Source organism: Larus michahellis, chromosome 8 (genome assembly GCF_964199755.1).
Source record: "Larus michahellis chromosome 8, bLarMic1.1, whole genome shotgun sequence".
Lineage (NCBI taxonomy): Eukaryota > Metazoa > Chordata > Aves > Charadriiformes > Laridae > Larus > Larus michahellis.
Window position 1 is genome coordinate 48,639,331 of NC_133903.1, and position 17,860 is coordinate 48,657,190.

General features: G+C 39.5%; 1 protein-coding gene across 2 annotated transcripts in view; it reads right to left on the bottom strand.

Annotated features, from left to right (window-relative positions):
* Window positions 1-17,214, bottom strand: part of SPATA6 (spermatogenesis associated 6) — a 40,332-nt gene extending 23,118 nt beyond the window's left edge. The window contains exons 1-6 of one of the 2 annotated variants that reach the window (XM_074597914.1): window positions 17,036-17,214; window positions 11,233-11,370; window positions 9,640-9,688; window positions 8,710-8,751; window positions 7,230-7,354; window positions 2,622-2,702 (exon numbers count right to left, since the gene is read on the bottom strand). In XM_074597914.1, coding sequence (XP_074454015.1) covers window positions 2,622-2,702; window positions 7,230-7,354; window positions 8,710-8,751; window positions 9,640-9,688; window positions 11,233-11,370; window positions 17,036-17,083 — 483 coding nt within the window. In that variant the 5' untranslated portion in view covers window positions 17,084-17,214. Of the gene's footprint in view, window positions 1-2,621; window positions 2,703-7,229; window positions 7,373-8,709; window positions 8,752-9,639; window positions 9,689-11,232; window positions 11,371-17,035 lie in introns of both variants that reach the window. The other variant, XM_074597913.1, reaches the window with a different exon arrangement.
* Between the last annotated feature and the right edge of the window lie 646 nt (window positions 17,215-17,860).

The window sequence follows — 17,860 nt, forward strand, 5'->3', positions numbered from 1 at the left end:
CACAAAACTACAATCAAACGGCAATTTAAAACCTAACAACATATTTACCATTTTCTCTGAAACCAGGAGGAGGTTAAATCACATATTCCTACATGTTAGATTTTAAGGTTAAGTGTCTCATACTTACCCAATTAGCTTTCTCACATAGCTAGTGTAGAGAGACTGTAAAAAGCTAAATTGAAATTTATCCCAAGTTCATTTAACACAAACTTTACCTGGATTGGACATACACAGATTTGAAGCGTTTTTTCACCTGCTTAAACTTTTTTTAACCTTTTAAAAGTATTATCCTTTAAAATAAAATACATAAATTAAAATAGAAGCTTGTTTAATAGTTCAAATTATATTCATTCAGAGTTGCCTAAAGCCTCACAAGCAGTGTAATTACATTCTCTAATATTTATGTTTGCTGGGATCATAGTGAATTTATTAGTTCTTTAAACAGTTAAAATCAAGAAGCTATGTTTAGTAAAAAAACCCCAACATTTCCCCAAAAAAAGAAAAACCCAAAAAACTTTAAGGACCATCTTCCAAAAATCCTCTGAAATCATGTGAATATTTTTGCAAAAAGAAGAGGCAAAGCAGCTGTTTATTTGTAAAACTGGCACTTGACATCCAAAATATGGATTTTGTAGCTAAAATTTATAAATATCAGACCATTATCAAATATTGCCTTAGAGGTCCATCTCTGAGTTGATACTGCTTTTAAAATACCTATGTACAGCAGAGTAAAGACTATTTATTCTGCTGTACATAGATATGGAACCAAGGCTATTACAGTTGGACTCGATGATCTTAAAGGTCTTTCCCAACCTAAATGACCCTATGATTCTAGGACAGGAAAGTGGAGGAACAACCAACCTCACCACCTCCCTTCCCACAACATAGGACAGGGGTGTGTGTGTTGGAATTTCCTTGCTGGTACCAGCAAAGCCCACCTAGCAATCAGGACTGACACCTCCTCCAAATAACTATTAACTTCTTCAGTGACTGATTTCAAATTCTGGGAAACTCTTTACAACACTGAAGTTTTGTTTGAAATGCACTGTCACTCCTTTGTAATTCCCGGCACTAAATGAGTATTCAATTACTCTACAAGCTTCATAGGTGACGGCACTCTAGATTATACAACTCTTACCAGGCTACTTAGCAGCATGTTTTAACTTTGAATACCGCAGTATGGATAATTAGGCTTTTTGGTCAAATTTGGTCCAAATTCACAGGTTATAAAAGATAAAAAATAACGGCGACTTTTCCTCCTGTTAGAATTCTTTTTCAAGCTTAAGGAAGTTGATGTTAGTCTTAACTCTGAATGTTGCATATACTACTTCAGTTCAGAGGAACCCAGAAATGAAATGTCCGGCTTTCCTTCAAGCCTTTGCCTCTATACCCAACAACGAATGAGGCTGAGGTTGTGTGTTTGTTTTGCATCAACACAGTTTGAATCTGGCATCACACAGACTATCCACGCCACTGCCTTTCTCACGCCTGTACTAACGCTTGTGCAAGCTGGTAGTGAGCCAGAGCATGGAACTGGCCCAAGCAAAACCAGACCTAATTTTCTAAGGTTAATTTCAATTTCACCAGAAGTAGGCTGTGCTTCTTTTGGCTTATACCAGTCATGAAACGAGACCTTCACTGCAACATATGCAAATTTGATATACCATTCATAACATATTAAATACTTCTAAGGGCATTTTAAATCAAAATGCCCTTATGGAAGTCACCTTCAAGTGAAGTTAGTTTTCTGTCAATGACAATTTTCACTAATTTTTTTTTACTCTTCAGCTAAGTATCTCGATACATTTCATTTGCTAAATTTGAAAGAAACTTTCCAGTGAACTAATTAGCAATACCACAAACAGGTCAAAGTCACCTAAGCCTCTTTGCATGCCAGCCTTCCTGACTACCATTCTGTTTTAATGATGCTGCACCATTTTTCAATAATACAGCAAAAAAAGGAGGACGTAAGAGTAACTTTATGTGACAGCTTGTGCCAGGAGATGCAAGTAAAATTCCAGTCCCTGAGACCAGAGAAGAATGCTACCAAATGAACAACACATCAGAGAGGGTTTTTTTTCCTTCACTCAGTCTCTTCAGCTACTTCACCTTTAACTTTGCTTGTTGCAGAAGCAGCATTTCCAGATTAATACTGGTGACAGCCTTTTCCATAAAAAAAGTCTTCATTTCCATTACTGTTACCGATATTGTTATGGAAAACAATTAAATTAATTGGTCTGGTTTTGATAATGTATCTTCTCTGACTTGACCTAGCGTTCATTGTCCCACCGTAATTTTAAGTGTCACTAAGAAATGGTGAGAAGGCATCTTCCCACCTACAAATACACCAGGGACTGACACTTCAGCTGATCATAGAACATAGCTGCTGATAATTGTTTCAGATTCAAGGAACTCTCAGCATTTACTGTCATGCACCAAACCCACTCTTTGCTCATACTCGATTAAAAATTTAATCAAGTTGTCAAGCACCCATGACAACTGCTTTAACCACAACAAAAGAATGAGAAAAGTTTGAAGTGAGCAGCACATGCAAAAATTGGAACCAAGGCTATCAATATTAAATCTAGAAATTAAATTGCAAACAATTAAATTATGCTAACCTGTATGTGACTCCTTCTTGAGCTTAACAGACTTTCTGTAATAAGGGAGCTCGTAGAAAATCTCAATTTTGGTGCAATTCCCTAGAAGAGAGACAATAATTGAACATCAAGCTCCAACTCAAGATAAAGGGTATCAAAGAAGTAAATGTCACCTAATGTAACAAACCATTCCTAATTTTCAGCCATTTCCTTTGTTAATTTCAGCCTTTAATAAAGATAATTAGAAAAGACAGAACAGCAATGGTAAATGTCAAGATGCTAACATTTGCATTTCTGACAATTCAATTACAGATGATTATATTGCTTTCGTACAACAATTAAGGACTGACTTTTATTTCAATACATTTCTTTGTCAAAAGCACTTTTAAAGATTTTTCATGCCATGCTATATAGCATCAATAAAAAAAATCCAGTCATGCTCTAGAAGTTTCATTAATGCTAACTTTGGAAACTTATTTATAAATAGTCTCAATTGTGCAATACTTTTTGTAAAAATATTTTGAAAATTAGTCAATTACACTGTAAATAACTATTCATTTGTAACAGTATGATTAAGAATCCCCTTTATTCTGTAACCATTACAGCAAAGTCTGATTTCTGTTGATTGTCTCCCATGTTCTATAACCATCTTCCACCTCCTCTCAGTCCCCTCTTACACATGTGCCTGTCAAGAGACGGCCCTAGTTTCACCAGTTTGGAGTCAGTGGGGTCCAGCTGGGCCTCCTGGTCAGCCAGCACACATGTACTAATGGACAGCAGGTACTTCCATCTTTACATGGCTAACAGTTCCTTTTCAACTCATCTTCTTTTACTTCAGCCCTGTCTAGAAACATAAAACCTTTGAGAGCTCTACTTCCTGTTCAATTTAGCTAGAATTGGCCAACATACACAAAATTTAGTGGGCGTAACTGGCAGGGATTATGACACACAAGTGTTATTTCCCCAAACAGCAACGTTAAAAAAAGCATAAAAGAACTGAAGGACACATATTCTATAAACAAATGGGAATAATCTGTGTGCATCTTATACAGCTGTGGAGAAGCAAAGAGAGAATCAAGTGTCCTTAGAACTTTCGACCCTCTTTTCTTTCAAAATGGACAGAGTTTGCTGCCCTGAGGCATCTGTGTGCATCGGCATTTGTGCACATGAATACACAAAATCACTGAGGAACGAAAAGGAACTGGTCTGTTTGTGAATCTGCCCCACATTCTTAAGAATGAGCAGGAACTTCATGAGTGAAGTCTACTGCTGAACCAAACTATCCTCTACCACCTGCCTAAACACAAACTGATCTCCCATATGGGAATATGATCTGGTCCCAGGTTAGATTATGGAAATGAAAATGACAAAAATGCCAAGAAAGCTCAGTCATTGCAATTAACAGAGTCCAGGATTCAATCAAGTCAAGTTATGGCATATAAAAAAAAAAAAAAAAGAGATTTTAAAGCTGACCATCTTTAATCAACTCATTTTTGTTACTAATGAATTGTCAAGTGCTATCAACAATTTAAAAGGACACATCAGAGTGAGTAAGTCTTCTATAAAAAGCAACAACAGAGCACCTACTGCTCTTACAGAGACTGAGAATGATTACAGAACTGTTAAATGCTTATAGCTAAAAAACCACACAAACTCATGGTTTCTTCAGAAAAATGGTTCATGGAGAAGGAATATGGGATGGCACTCACATGCCTAGGCATGGTTATGTTAAAAGTAACTTATAGGCCAAAAGCAATCAGAGTTCTTCTCTTTTCTGCAGTTCCCAAACTAGGGATTGCTGAAGGATATTCAGTGTAGCAGTATGTAAAGACTGCCATATAGCCCCAAACATATCTGGAAATGAAAATCCTGCCAGAAAGTTTTCGGGATCTATTCTTCTGCCTCCAGCTTAGTGGTGTCTGCAGCCCTGAGCAGGCTTGTCAATCCTCCTGTACCAGTCATTAAACTGGAGTGATCCGGACAGAATATTAATTTGATCATCGAAAAAATGTAATGTTCGTATTTTGAAGAACTCAAGTTAGAAAACAGGTCTATTATGTGGTTTTGACTGTAAGGAGCATAAGTCTGTAGCTTAAAAAAGTATACACGAATGTAACAGAAGGTCTTGTATTGGTATGCTAATGAAAGATAGCATAACTAAAAAGAAACTGTTTTAAGTAACATGGCAAATACTGCAGGAGTTTGGAGAATGGAGATAAGAATGTCTGTAAGAAGTCACCACCAGTCAAGGCTTAAACATATTCTGAAAGGCAAGGGTTGCAGAGAAATACAGAAGAGCCAGCAAAAGCCTCAGCTGGGCAATGCTGGACCAGGAGAGATAACTCGAGGCACGTCTTGTATGCGTATTGTGTTTGTAAGCCTCACAAGACATTTAGCCAGAGACATTATCAGCCAAGTGCCAGATTTCTGGAGGAGTTCTGATCCTCTCAACTTGGGATTCCTTCCAACTGGCAGATTAGCAGTGTTAATCAGACACTGCTTGTCACTGCCTATCTGAACTCCACAACCGTAACCTTGCTGTTGCTACCTTTATTTTTTTAATAAAAGACAAATTTATTGGGAATCAAAGTGACACTGAAGCACAGCTGTCAGTCAAAAATACTCAACAACTCAGCTAGCTATAAATAACTTTTCAAGTGGGAAGAATACAGCTTGACGAGCATAGGAATAATGTGAGGGTTCTCATGACCTTGTTTAACACTTTCCCTTTTGCTTAGCATTCACATTCGGTGCTCGGTGCTGACAGGGTCAGCAGGAGATACTTTCCAGTAAAGCTCAGGGAACACTAGAAGATGGAGGCATTTGAGACTGCACTTCTACCGGAGGTAAAAATCCTCTCACAGCTATCTCATTTGGCAAGCAAGGAGAGGAACCACAAGTTCTTTTCGGAAGCCTCCCTCCAATTCCACCAAACGCAGCTTCTTTATTACTCCAGAAAATGGGGTCAGTATGCCAAAATCCTTTCTTAAACTGTTCTTTCTGCACTGGAGATGGAATGGAGCAACAGATGCCGCTGCAGTCCCCATTCCAGGGCAAAGATGGATTTCATTTACACTGTTCCCAAAGACACGGAAATATATTTGTCTTACATCAGTCAACTTTTCAAAGCTAATACAGTGTCATCTTCAGTTACATATCCAAATGACTCTGATCACATCTTCTCACAGCTCACAAATTATGACACCTTCTCTTTATTAGAAAATACATAATTTTTGTAATAAAGAACTCAGGCCAACAAAAAACCTCAGACTTCTCTAGTGGCTCTGCTTCTACAAAGCTTCATTATATTGCATTTAAGAGAAGCGTGAAACCATTTTGCTAATACCACTTCATTTATTATTACCTTCCTATCTAGTCTTTCTCAACACCAGAAAAGTACCTATTCTATAAATAATATGAAAGCAATACAGTCCCACCCCCTCTCTTGAGCCACCACTAACATGCATAGGAGAAGCCATATCAAAAAGATGCTATGGCCAAAAAATAATGGCTATTTTTGCAGGGACAGTTTAAGCTGGTGCAGGACCACACATATTGTATCACAAAATCACAGCTTTAATTCATTCAAATGTAACACAGCATTAGACACCAAATTAGCACTTCTAATTGCAAGTGACTGGGCAATTTCCAGGTTGCCCTTGCATGGGAAAGATTATACCAGCTAAAAGATACCAATGACCTTTAATCAGCATTTCCCTCCTGCCATGTGTTTTTAATCCAATCACAACGGACAGGGCAACTGGGTCCCTGTCTTCCCAACCCAAATGTCCTGCCACTCCACCAGTAAAAGACAAACAAAACAAACCCCAAAAGACATCTCCCACATCATCACCATCATCCTCAAAGTGCCTTCCTGTGTTATTCCACTGACACCTGAGGCTCAACAGTGAAACTATGAAAGGGAAGGGTGAGATAAATTCGTTTTCCTTTACTATGTACTTGAGCCCTTATCTCCAGAAAATTAACATTAATTCATTGCACTCATTCTGCCAATTAGTTGTCATTTATCATAGCTTTTTGGAAACCGTAGAAAAGACAAGTTACTAAATGAGCGTGAATGGCCGGAACAGACCTTAAGAAACAGGCTTTGGAACTGAAAAACAATCACGCAGTACTAAGCTAAATTTCAGTTTTAGTGGTGATCTTGCACCTCGGGGAGGCCCGCAGGTCAGATGGCACAGCACTATAAATTTGTACTGACTGTAATTGTCCTAAACAGTACCAAAAAGGGTCTGAAACAAAATGCTACAAAGAGAGACTGAGGAGGGAGTGTTACTGGTTTATCTGTTGAGAACTGTGAAGTTGATATGACATCTCCTCTTGCATCCCTTTAACTACCAACTGCACCACAGATTAAATTGAACGGAAGACGTGTCATGGTGCCACATTGCAAACCAAGTGGAAACTAACTTTTTGACATTAAATAATTTCTTGAAGCATCTTGAAAAAAGATTGTACCTTCACCAAAGTTCAACTGTGGATTCATACATTCAACACCTGAAATGGCAAAATCTGTCAGAAGTAATCGCTTTCCATTTGAAGTAGTTCAAGGGGTTTCTTCAGTGGAACACGCTGTATCATAAATATAATTCACAGATATTCACTCACTGTAAAAGAAGAGGACCTCTTCATTAAAATCTCACGATCTAAACCATGGTGCCCACAGGTACGCTTAGGGTCAGGAAACAGGAAATCTCTTGTATTTTCTTCATACGTAGCTAGAATTTTTCCTACTAAAAAGAAAATATATACTTTAATTGGAAAATAGACAAAGCCATATACTATAGACACCACAAAAGACCATATTGAAACTAAGACAAATTTTGTTCTTTAAAAATTAACAGCATGGCTCTAAAACTCATATCACACTAGGAAATAACCTCATCAAGTTAAATCAGCAGCAGAAATATGCAGAATCTACTCTGAAAGTATGTTTCACTGTTATTGTAAAAAAACTATAAAACAGTCAACACAATCTTCTTTAAGAGACAAATGAGAAGTTTTCTCTAGGCAATTCTTCAGTATTTTTCCTCTTTCTTCCCTTCCATACTACAGAAGAAACCAGTATTTTTCTTAATGGCAGTCAATCACTTATGAAAAACCGTATCATTCTACATTACACAATATTAATAGTAGGAATAGTAGGCATAGTACTAAGAAACACAGCAACCTCAAAATCATTATCTCAATATTTTCTCACAATCCTGGTTTGCTACTTTTAATAAAAAAAATACTTTCTTTGGGGGAAGACCTTAAATATATATTATACACAAATTTAAATCGTGCTATTGCAGGCATCTTGTCAGCTTATGTTGGGCTATATCGCACCTATCTCTGACCCCCGAAATTAAATTTCTTATCCAAGATCTTTTATCCTCCCAAAAGAAAAATCCACGTTCAGTGCATTTCTTTAAGTAAACAGTCTGGTGAGTCACTCGAGAGAAGCAATCGTTTCCTTGAAAGTACTAAGGACAAGGGACAGAGAGTGCTTTTAATACCATAGTTTCCAAACGAGTCCTCTTTAAAACTTGACTTTATTTCCAATAAAATGGAGATTTACATTATTCATGGGAACACTTGAATTTCATTAAAATAGATTTTTATAATCACACAAACCAATAACAGAAGTATGACAAATCGCTATTTATTATCTTCACATATCCCAAGAGACCTGTAATACTTATAGTGAGGATAACAGTTTTCCCAATGGTCACCATTAAAATGGAAGGAAAAAAAAAGTGTCATTCTGAGAACAAGATTATGCACTCTGAAATTTCACAGACAGCCACTTTGCAAGTGAATTGTGATGCAGTTAATAAGCGTGCGCTGGATGATTTCAGTTTATTTTCCATTTTTAAAATATTATCACTTTCCTAAACCTGGGTATGGTATTCAATATTCAGTTATTATTCTCTTTCAAGAATGAGATCCTCTTGATCTATTAACATTTTATATTCAGAGGAGTATTTGTTGAAGAGCTTTCTATGTTGTTTGTGTGTTGGAAAAAGTGATTGTGCTGTAATGGGCAATGTCCTCATGGAAATTCACCTATTAAACCACATAATTTATGAAGAGACTGATACAATACCTGGAGGAACGAGCTGTATTAGTTCAAGTACTGCTGTGTCAACTAGAAAGGAAAAAAGTTTTTTCATGAGTTAAAAAAAACTAAAATGGAAAGTAATTCTCATAGTCAAAACTCAAGAAAAACGGCTCACTGATTTAAGCTTCAGAGTACTGTACACAGCTACGCTATTTCCACTACACCAAGAGAAAATTAAGAACAGCTTGCATAAATAACACAGATGAACACAATAGCATTAGCAGCGTATAAATGACAACTCTAAATCTGACTTAGAACTTGGGAAGTTCTATCTGCTATCAAGTTTGTCTTTTGAAGATAGCTTTTAGAGAAGATGATGCAAGGTTTGCCGCTTTTTCAGATAACTCCTAGTATGAGGGAGCATATTCCTGGAGTTTGAGTTCAGGGTCACTGTTGTCTCACTACAATTGATTATGCTCCACATGTGGCAAGACATATCATTTTCTTAAAAATGAAAAGAACAGTTTTACAAAAATTGAAGGTTGATGCTTATATTATTTGAAAATTAATCAAATAAATGATCAGGGTAAAGGAATCCATTACCTATCTGGATAACCATCTGGATTTTCCATTAATAATGACTTTTCCCCCTTTTCTTGTTCTAAAGCATGTATCATACATTTCTAGAGGCATTTTGTTAATTAACAGTATTTTGGGTAAATTATTAGTAACGAAATGACAGCAAAAAACATCTGCCTGCACTGACAATGAATCTTCTATTCTGAAAACCCACTAGTGCTAGGGTCCTGCTTATTAAGTACATGATACACTACAATGGTCATCCGCTAGGTTTTCAGAGAACAGGCTCCTGGTAGAAAAATTATCACATATTTTAAACCTCCAAAAAGTCTTTAGAGCCCATACATGCATGGCATTAATGCATACAACACAGTACACATAAAAAGCAGAACCTACGTTCCAGTAACTCCACAAGGTCTCCAGGATCAACTATATCAGTGAATGCCTGGAAAGAAATTAATAAATAATAATAAGAGCACAGTCAAAGTCATCAGATGAACCTCTGTGGAAAGAGAAGGGGGAGGGAAAAAAAAATAAAATAAATCAATAGTCTTTCTTTCCTTCAGATGGTTGCAAAGAGTCCTATCCCCACTGGAAAAAGAACAGAAACTGAAATTATCATTTGGCACATGATCAAATTCATTGAAAGCTAGCAGTTCTTGTCATATGCTTTCTAGCCATTCAGGGTTACCTCTCCATATTTAAATTAGGAGTTATTGTGAAGAGTTGAACACATAAAGATAAGTATTGTCTGAAAAAATTTCAAGGAAAAGATAAATTGCTGAATGTACTAGAATTCTCACAGATGAAGAATATGTTCTTTAATATATTAGCAATGCTTTAAGCTTCATTTTCATAGAAGTGACTATTCATTTACAGAGTACTGTTAAGGGTTTTTTTTTTAAACCTGAATCCCATGTGAACAGATGGCAAGGAATAGGGGAGGATGTTGCACTGGATATTCAGCTAATAGACTTCCCTCTAATTCTGTACAAAAGGCTCAGCAGAGTGGTGCAGATCACTTTGCTGTTCAAGGTACCAAACACCAAAAAATACCAAAGTACAAGTGCACCACAAGTATCTACACCTAATCGACAGCTCTTTGTAAGAAGACGGATATTATTCTCAGCTTTCTTGTTCGCCTCTTTTGCAAGCAGATAGATCCTAGTGCCTTGGAGTTCCCCTAAATTAAATGAAAACAGTAGTCAGTACATTTCCCTTAAGTAGTTTGTGGTATGTTTGCCTTTATGGCCTTTTTTACTCTTCAGTAGCTGGTGAAATTATCACTGTTTGTATCTTACCCACATCACTAGAGCATCACTGATGTTTACTCAGTCTGGTTTTCAAAGTGCTGTGGGATGCTTAAAGGAAAAGAACTAGAAAGGGCAAAGTATTATTATTCATAGGTAGTCAAGAAGCCAGATCATATCTGTACGATACTATGTTTCATTATCCCTGTGGTACTAATAATGAAGCTAGCAGGGACTCAGAATACGCGATAAACAACTATAAATTATAAAGCCAGAGTACCAACCTGGGAATTCTGGTGACAAACCATGAAAAAAGTATCTCAAAGGGAGAAAGATGTCACCAAAAAAGCTTGAGCTGCTATTCTATCTCTACTAAATTACGTTGACTCTCCTATATCTTATAGTCTTTGTTCTTCACCTTGACATAATTTTTAGAACAACAACATTCAGTTCCTTCTGAGCCAGGAAAACAGACACTGAAAAAGGATAGTTCACGAAAGAATGAACAAACATCTAAAAAGCCTCTTCATACATTATAATCTTCAGCTCTTCAGCATAATTCTTGAGTTATCATGTGGATAATATAGGCATACACATACTTTGTGCTGAAGAGAAGCAGGAGTTACAATGCGACGCCATCCTCAGTGTGATTACTTGTGCTCAGGGGTTTTGCAGTGAGTTTTTGTGGAGTTTGGGATGGGTTTTATTTGGCTTGTATTAGCTCTTGACATTATCTTACCTTTTCAAATACTAGTTTTTCTTGAAAGAAGAGTGGAAATGATGCAGGGACACGTTGGGTCTTTTTGTATTGTCCAAGTACAGAGACACTGAGATAAAGTTCCTCTTTGTCTTTCAACAGCACTCCGGGGCACGTTATCTGGAAGAGTAACACATTCATTAAACAAAGTGAACTTTACTTATAGAAGTTAACGTCTGTTTTCAAGATAAAAATGAAATGGTCGAGGCTGAAATGGTTGATTTCTTAGAGTCAGATTATAACAGATTAGAGTGAAAAAATGTCTTTCCTAAAGCAATTCTGTTTGTAAAGACTGACCAGGAAAAATAGTCACCATTTAAAAATAATCAGGACCAAATACTGTAAGTAAACATACTCCATTGTCTTCAACCAAAACTGAAACCTGGTAGCCCAATCACAGGTTAATACAGTTAAAGGCATGCACTGACTGTATAAGAGTTAATAATGAAGTGTCGCATCATGTTCTATATGAAGAGTCATGTACAATGAAGTCTACATCTACACAAAAACCCATCCAAATTTTAGCGTACCCACAGAGAGAATGAAGCTGGTAAATGTACAAACTCAGATGTCCAGCCACCAAAAAGGGCAAGTTTATTTGCAAATATATTAACTTTGCCTTCTAATATGTAAATAAAAAAAAGCAACTGTTGTTCCACTATCAGACACACAGCACACACTGAGAAGTCTGGCCACCTTGGAGGGTATTCAATGCAGGGAAGGCTCCTCCTTAGGCTGCCAGATACTGCCGCAAATTGCTTAACTTTCTCTGGACAATTCTTATCCTTTAAGCAAAAAGTTGGGATGTTTTTAAAGCTCTGATGAACATCAGACATTCTTACTTGTGTTTTCACTGCAAGGATGTACACAACTCATTGCAAAACTATTTGCTATTTTCTCCAAGCCACATAGTTTTATGCTATTACCCAGACAGAGAATTGTCACCTTTCACTTCAGTTCTACTGCTCGTTTTTTATCGCAGTATAATAAATATGAGGTTGTCTCTTCCAACATAAGGTTGCTGGAGAAAGTGTTCAGACTTTCAATTGCCAGGTAGAAAGACAAAGGAGAAGAGTGACAGGAATTAAAATAAGTGCTTTGGTTACAGCCTCCTACTCCCAAATTAACATTTTACTTGAGAAATCCTAACTGGATCTAAAAGAAAACTATATGAACAGCAGAAAAACAGCCTCAGGTAAAAGAAACAGCAGAAACCAATGGGTGATAGATTATTATAGATTCAGTATAAGCTAAAAAATGGTGCTTCTACTCATAAATATCCAAGGAGGAAAAAAAGGGGGTTCTCTCCATGTAAATGAGGGCTTCAAATCTACAAGAAAAGTGCCAGAATAATAGCTATCCCAATTGAAACAGTCTGTCAAGCATTAAACAGCTTGTATGACACTCCTGCAACTGTGAATAGGAGTGAGGGAAAGAGACAGGTTTCATTCATACAAGGCAAGATGCCCCAAACTACATACTACAAGTCATATTAGCTTACTTCTCACTTTTCTTGTCGTTTTTGTAGAATTTACAATCATTTTTAGCTGGGGTTTCATGCCTTTCACCTTAGAGAAGGCAACCAACATTTGACTATTTATTGAGAAGAAAAATGAGAGGTTTGAAGACATCGGAGAGGGCAAAACTGCAAACAACAGGTGTCACTGAGCCATTTATTCTGGCTATCCTGTGAAAGAAAAGAAATTCTTACAAATCAGTTTGTGGGGCAAGATAACACATGTGCAAACTTGTGCTTCTACTACCCTTGAGATCAACTGCACAATTCATTGCCTGGGCTGGAACACCAGATCTACATGTTCATGTAACTTTAAACCAGCTCCAAAAATGAATGCCATGTGTATCTCTGCAGTTCATTAAATCTATTTTGTTATATGCAATGCATGGAGCTGCGTAACACTTAGGAGACAAACTGAAGCTCTTATCTGACTACAAACTGTTCAGGCAGGATGGGGGACCATTTTAAACACTGTAATCGTATTATTATCTGTGGATCAGCTAAGGAAGAGGGATACCAGTGCTGCAATTAACTGATCTTGCAACCAACTAGGACTATGATAAATGTCTAGGATAGTGTTACCCTGGACTTCTCTGCTGCGGTTCCCAAAAGGATGGAAAACATGTACCAGCCCTTCTGTTGGGACATCACAAATAGTCATAAAGAAATCACTAAATCCATCTCATGGAAAAGAACAGAATTCTACTGATCCACAACCCCCTATGGTATTTGTTTGTTACGTGCAGTCCTAAAACTGTAGCTGCATATGTAACCAGTGCAGGCCTTGAAATATTCCTTTAATTGCCCATTACAATCTAAACAAGAAGAGTTCCCTATGAAGGGCAACAGACAGTATTAACTTCTGCTGAGTGAAAGCTTCCAGACAGAATAGCATTTTGGACTTAAGAGTTGCAAAAATAATCTTCTCAACGTGAAGAGATGCCATTTTAGTCTCCTTACCTGGCAGTAATCCACAATGCTATTAATTCATCTTAGTGCTTAAAGCTTTACCTACCGTCACTACCGCATTTATGAATTCGCCACATAGCAATGACATGAAGAATAATGTGAATTTCATTCTGTTACTACATAAACAATCTAAATGCCAGCAGCAGAGGTAAGCACTAAAATTAGTCTCAAAAAACAAATAACAATGAAATCTCAGTCTGAGCAATCATGAATTATTCAATTTAAATTAATGGCAGGATAAACCAAATAAGGTATTTAACCAAGGCTTTCCATTTTAGAAGAGCAGCCTTTCAGAAATGACGAAAACTAGCAGTGAAATAAACCAAAGAGCTTGTGGACTCTGATAGGAAAAGACCTCGGAATTTCATTAAGTCCAAAGGAACAAAATCCATCCGTATCCTAAAGCAAGGGAAAAAACAAACAGGACAGAATTTCCGACACAAGTGGATAGGTTTCAAACAGAGTTGAGAATTATGAAGAGCATTGTAAAAGAGCAGGAAAAGGAATCAGAAATCTGGACAAGACTTCAGTCACAAATAAAGCAAACAAGGAGAAAACAAGTACAGGTAGTATAAATCAACCAGGATGTGAAAACTAACAAATCTATGTCCCAAACAAAACTGAATATTTTGTCTTGGTTTTTATGATACTGAATACAGGAGAAAAAAAAACAACAATACAATTTAAAGAATGAAATGATGGAAACTGAAGTTACCCAGTGTGCGCTAGGCCTGGGCCAAGGAGCCACAGGAAGGATGAATCATCTTCAGCCCAGGTTCTGAAAGAATGTAATTTTTCTCACTGGTTCTATACATTACTAAAACCTACGTTACGAAAACAAGGATAGTACCATCTGCCAAAAAAGAACAAATACAAGGCCCACGTGAGGCAGAAAAAGAGATCTGAAAAATTATAACCCCGATAATCGGAATATTTAAATAGGCAAAAGTAAAGAATAAAGGATATGGAGGAAAACAGGACTAGAAAAAAGCCCAGCAGCATGTGTTTCATGAAAATAGATCAGTCAAGCAAAACCTGACATTTTCTTGAAAGCCTATGTTCTGGACAAAGGGTATCTAATTTATCTGGACATCAGTAACATCATGTGGTGCTACATGAGAAATTATTACTTATGAGGCGGAAGACGGGAGTTAGGAAGAAAGTCCTAAGGTGGTACAGAACCGGCCAAAGGACAGCATCAATAACGTGCAAAACTGGGAGGCATCAAGCTGAGGGTTACTATTAAAAATGTTCCTCTGTATATCCTGGGATCCATACCTTTTAATATTTTTAATGACCCTGACACAAGAAGTCAGAGTGTTCTCATGAAATTTTTCCAATTAAAATTCAGAAATCATCAGAGGTCAACAAAAAGATACAGAAAAACCTCTTTGTGGGACCACAGTAATAGAAATGAAATGCACCTACTGTGTATTAACAACAGCTTCTGCTTTCACTGGGGGGGGTTAACCTTCAAAATTGTCTGAGGGAAAGATGATGAGTGTGTTAATAAATGATAGCATAACTGCAGTGCAGCTGTGAAGAGACTAATATTAAGACACATAGGATGAATGTTGGACCTTTTTTCCCCTGACATCACAGAAGGCAACAGCGAGACCCCATCTGGAATGTTGAATTCAGTTCTGGTCCTGATCAATGCAAATTCAAAGTGGAAGCGTAGCATCCATTCCTAAGATGATCAGCAGACTGGTGAGCCTATCACACAAAATACTACCAAAAGAACCAGGTTGCTTTAGCTGACAAAGACGAATTGTGAAATGACAGAACTGCTGCCTAAAAAATACATCAAGAGAGCAAACACTAAGGAAGGAAAAAAATTATTTAAGTGAAAGGCCAGTGTTGACATTTGTGTAAGAGTAGGGCATCAACCATCCAGAAGGAAATTTAGGCTGGAAAGTTTTCAAACCTTCACAGCAGTGAAATGCCACAGTAGGCTCCAGTGGGGGAAAAAAAAGGCAAAACAAGTGGTTCAAAACCAGACTAAATACACTTTTTGAAAGGGTTATCTGACAGAAATTATGCAGGGATATAACTGAATGCCCATATGTGCTGAAAGTGGCACTCAGATCTGTGTTGGAGATTTCCTGTTCTCTCTGTTTCCACTATTTGTAGCCTTGGGAGCAGGGTGAATAACAAATATCCCACAACTGAAGAAGCCTGACCCTGGGGCAACACCTTCCCTGTACTCTCTCCTGGCACATGAATAGCTCACGGCAGTAGGAACCAAAGAGGAAAGCACATTTGCCCCTTTCCAGGAAGCAAGCAGGCCTTTGCATTGTATTGCATTATATATATTATTATTATTAAGACAAACACTATCTGTTGAGACAGCAGAGCAACACCATTAGGGCGATACCCTCAGCATCTATGTGTAGAAATCCACAGCTCTATTTCAGAGCAGCCACACAAGATGGTTAAGCAATCAGGAACACTGGGTTCATTCCCCAGTATATAATTTCTGGATCTTGAATTTTTTGGATGGCACCTCAGGTTTTCCTTTCAGCAGCAAGTATTCTGGCAGCACTTGCCCTGTGAGGGGGCCAAACTCCTGGATTACAGCAACCAAGGCCTATTAAGCCAACAACTCCAGAGTTCAGAGAGCACTATCTACTGCAACTACTTCTTAAAAGTTATCAGGAGAATGATATGGTCTCTTACTTTACTCCCACCTCGTATATAAGCAGAAAACTTTGTTAAGTGCATGGGGAATGGTCCTAACGTGATTAACGTAAAAACTTTCTGCTTTCACACCTATTGACCTCACTCCCCGACATAACACCCAGGTACTTCAGAGCTGCCCAGTGCGGGGCAGGGAGGTCCCCTCGCAGGGACCTCATCGCTCACAGGGTTGCACAGGCCACGTACAAGCCGCTAACTCCCGGAATTTCTTTTGCTGTGTTTTTTCAAGAGTGCTTTTTCCACACCACACAGCTTCCCAAGACTCAGCGTCTCTAAAAAAACGCCTTTTCCACATGAAAGGTGAGAGCTCTCGGTGCACGGGAAGGCGCACGGCTGCTGCGGACACCAGCAGGGGGGCACGGGACCTGCTACCGGAGGATGCACACGCAGACGGGGCACAAGTTGCCCAGGAGCCAGCCGGAGCTGGAGTTCCTGACGGAGGGCGGCCGCCCGTTGGGCAGCACGGCCCAGACCCGCCTCCCAGAAGAAGCGCCGGGCCGGGAGAGCGGGGCGGCAGCCGAGAGGGGCAAGCGGGGCGGGAAGCGGTGCCGGAAGGGGAAACGGCGGCTTCTCCTCCAAGCCTGCGGCCCGGGCACTCACCGAGCGGACGTCTAGCTGCAGGACGCAGAGCAGGGCCTTCCGCGGCATGGGCGGCGAGCGGGCCGGGGCGGGGACCCGCCAGCTCCCGGCCCGCTCCGGCTCAGCCGCGCCGCGGGGCCGACGCCGTTGTCACGGCAACCGGTGGGGCACTTCCGGTCCGCGCCGCGCATGCGCACTGTGCCTCACGGGAGGGCGGGCCGCGGCGGGGCCGGGACGGGGTCGCCTCCCGGCCGCTGCCGCTCCGCACTGTCCCGGCGGCACTGGGTCCCCGCTCCGGCGCGGCTTCCCCGTTTTCCCGCAACGCCCTGCGCTCTCCGGCCGGCTGAGGGCCACCATCCCTGCGCCAAGGGTCGCGCCGGCCCCTTCCCACAATGCCTTGCGGCAAGGGTCGTTACCCCTTCCCGGAATGGCGGGCTCGGCCTCCCGCAGGGGCCTGTGGTGCTGGCCGGGAGTTGCCGGGGTGTATCATCAGTGGAATAGTTTGCAATCCCTCAGCCTCCCGAAGGGCAGGCAGTCACAATGGTGCGCTCTGTGTTGAGAGATGGCGCAAAACCCAAAGCGTTCCCGTATAGGGGAGGGAACCAGACAGGCCACACAGGAGCCAAGTGCTGCCCTGGGGCATCCAAAAAGAGCATGAAGGCTGGAACATGGCTGTATCCCCTCCACCTTCTTGGGGCTCCTCTGGAAAGGTGCCAGGAGAGCCTTCCCTTCAAAAAGGGGGGATAGCAATCAGCTTCTACACAGCTCCAGGGCTGAATAGCTAAAAAGCAGTAAATATCCATGCTTGCTTTTGTCTTTTTTTTTTTTTTTTTTTTCCTTTTGGTG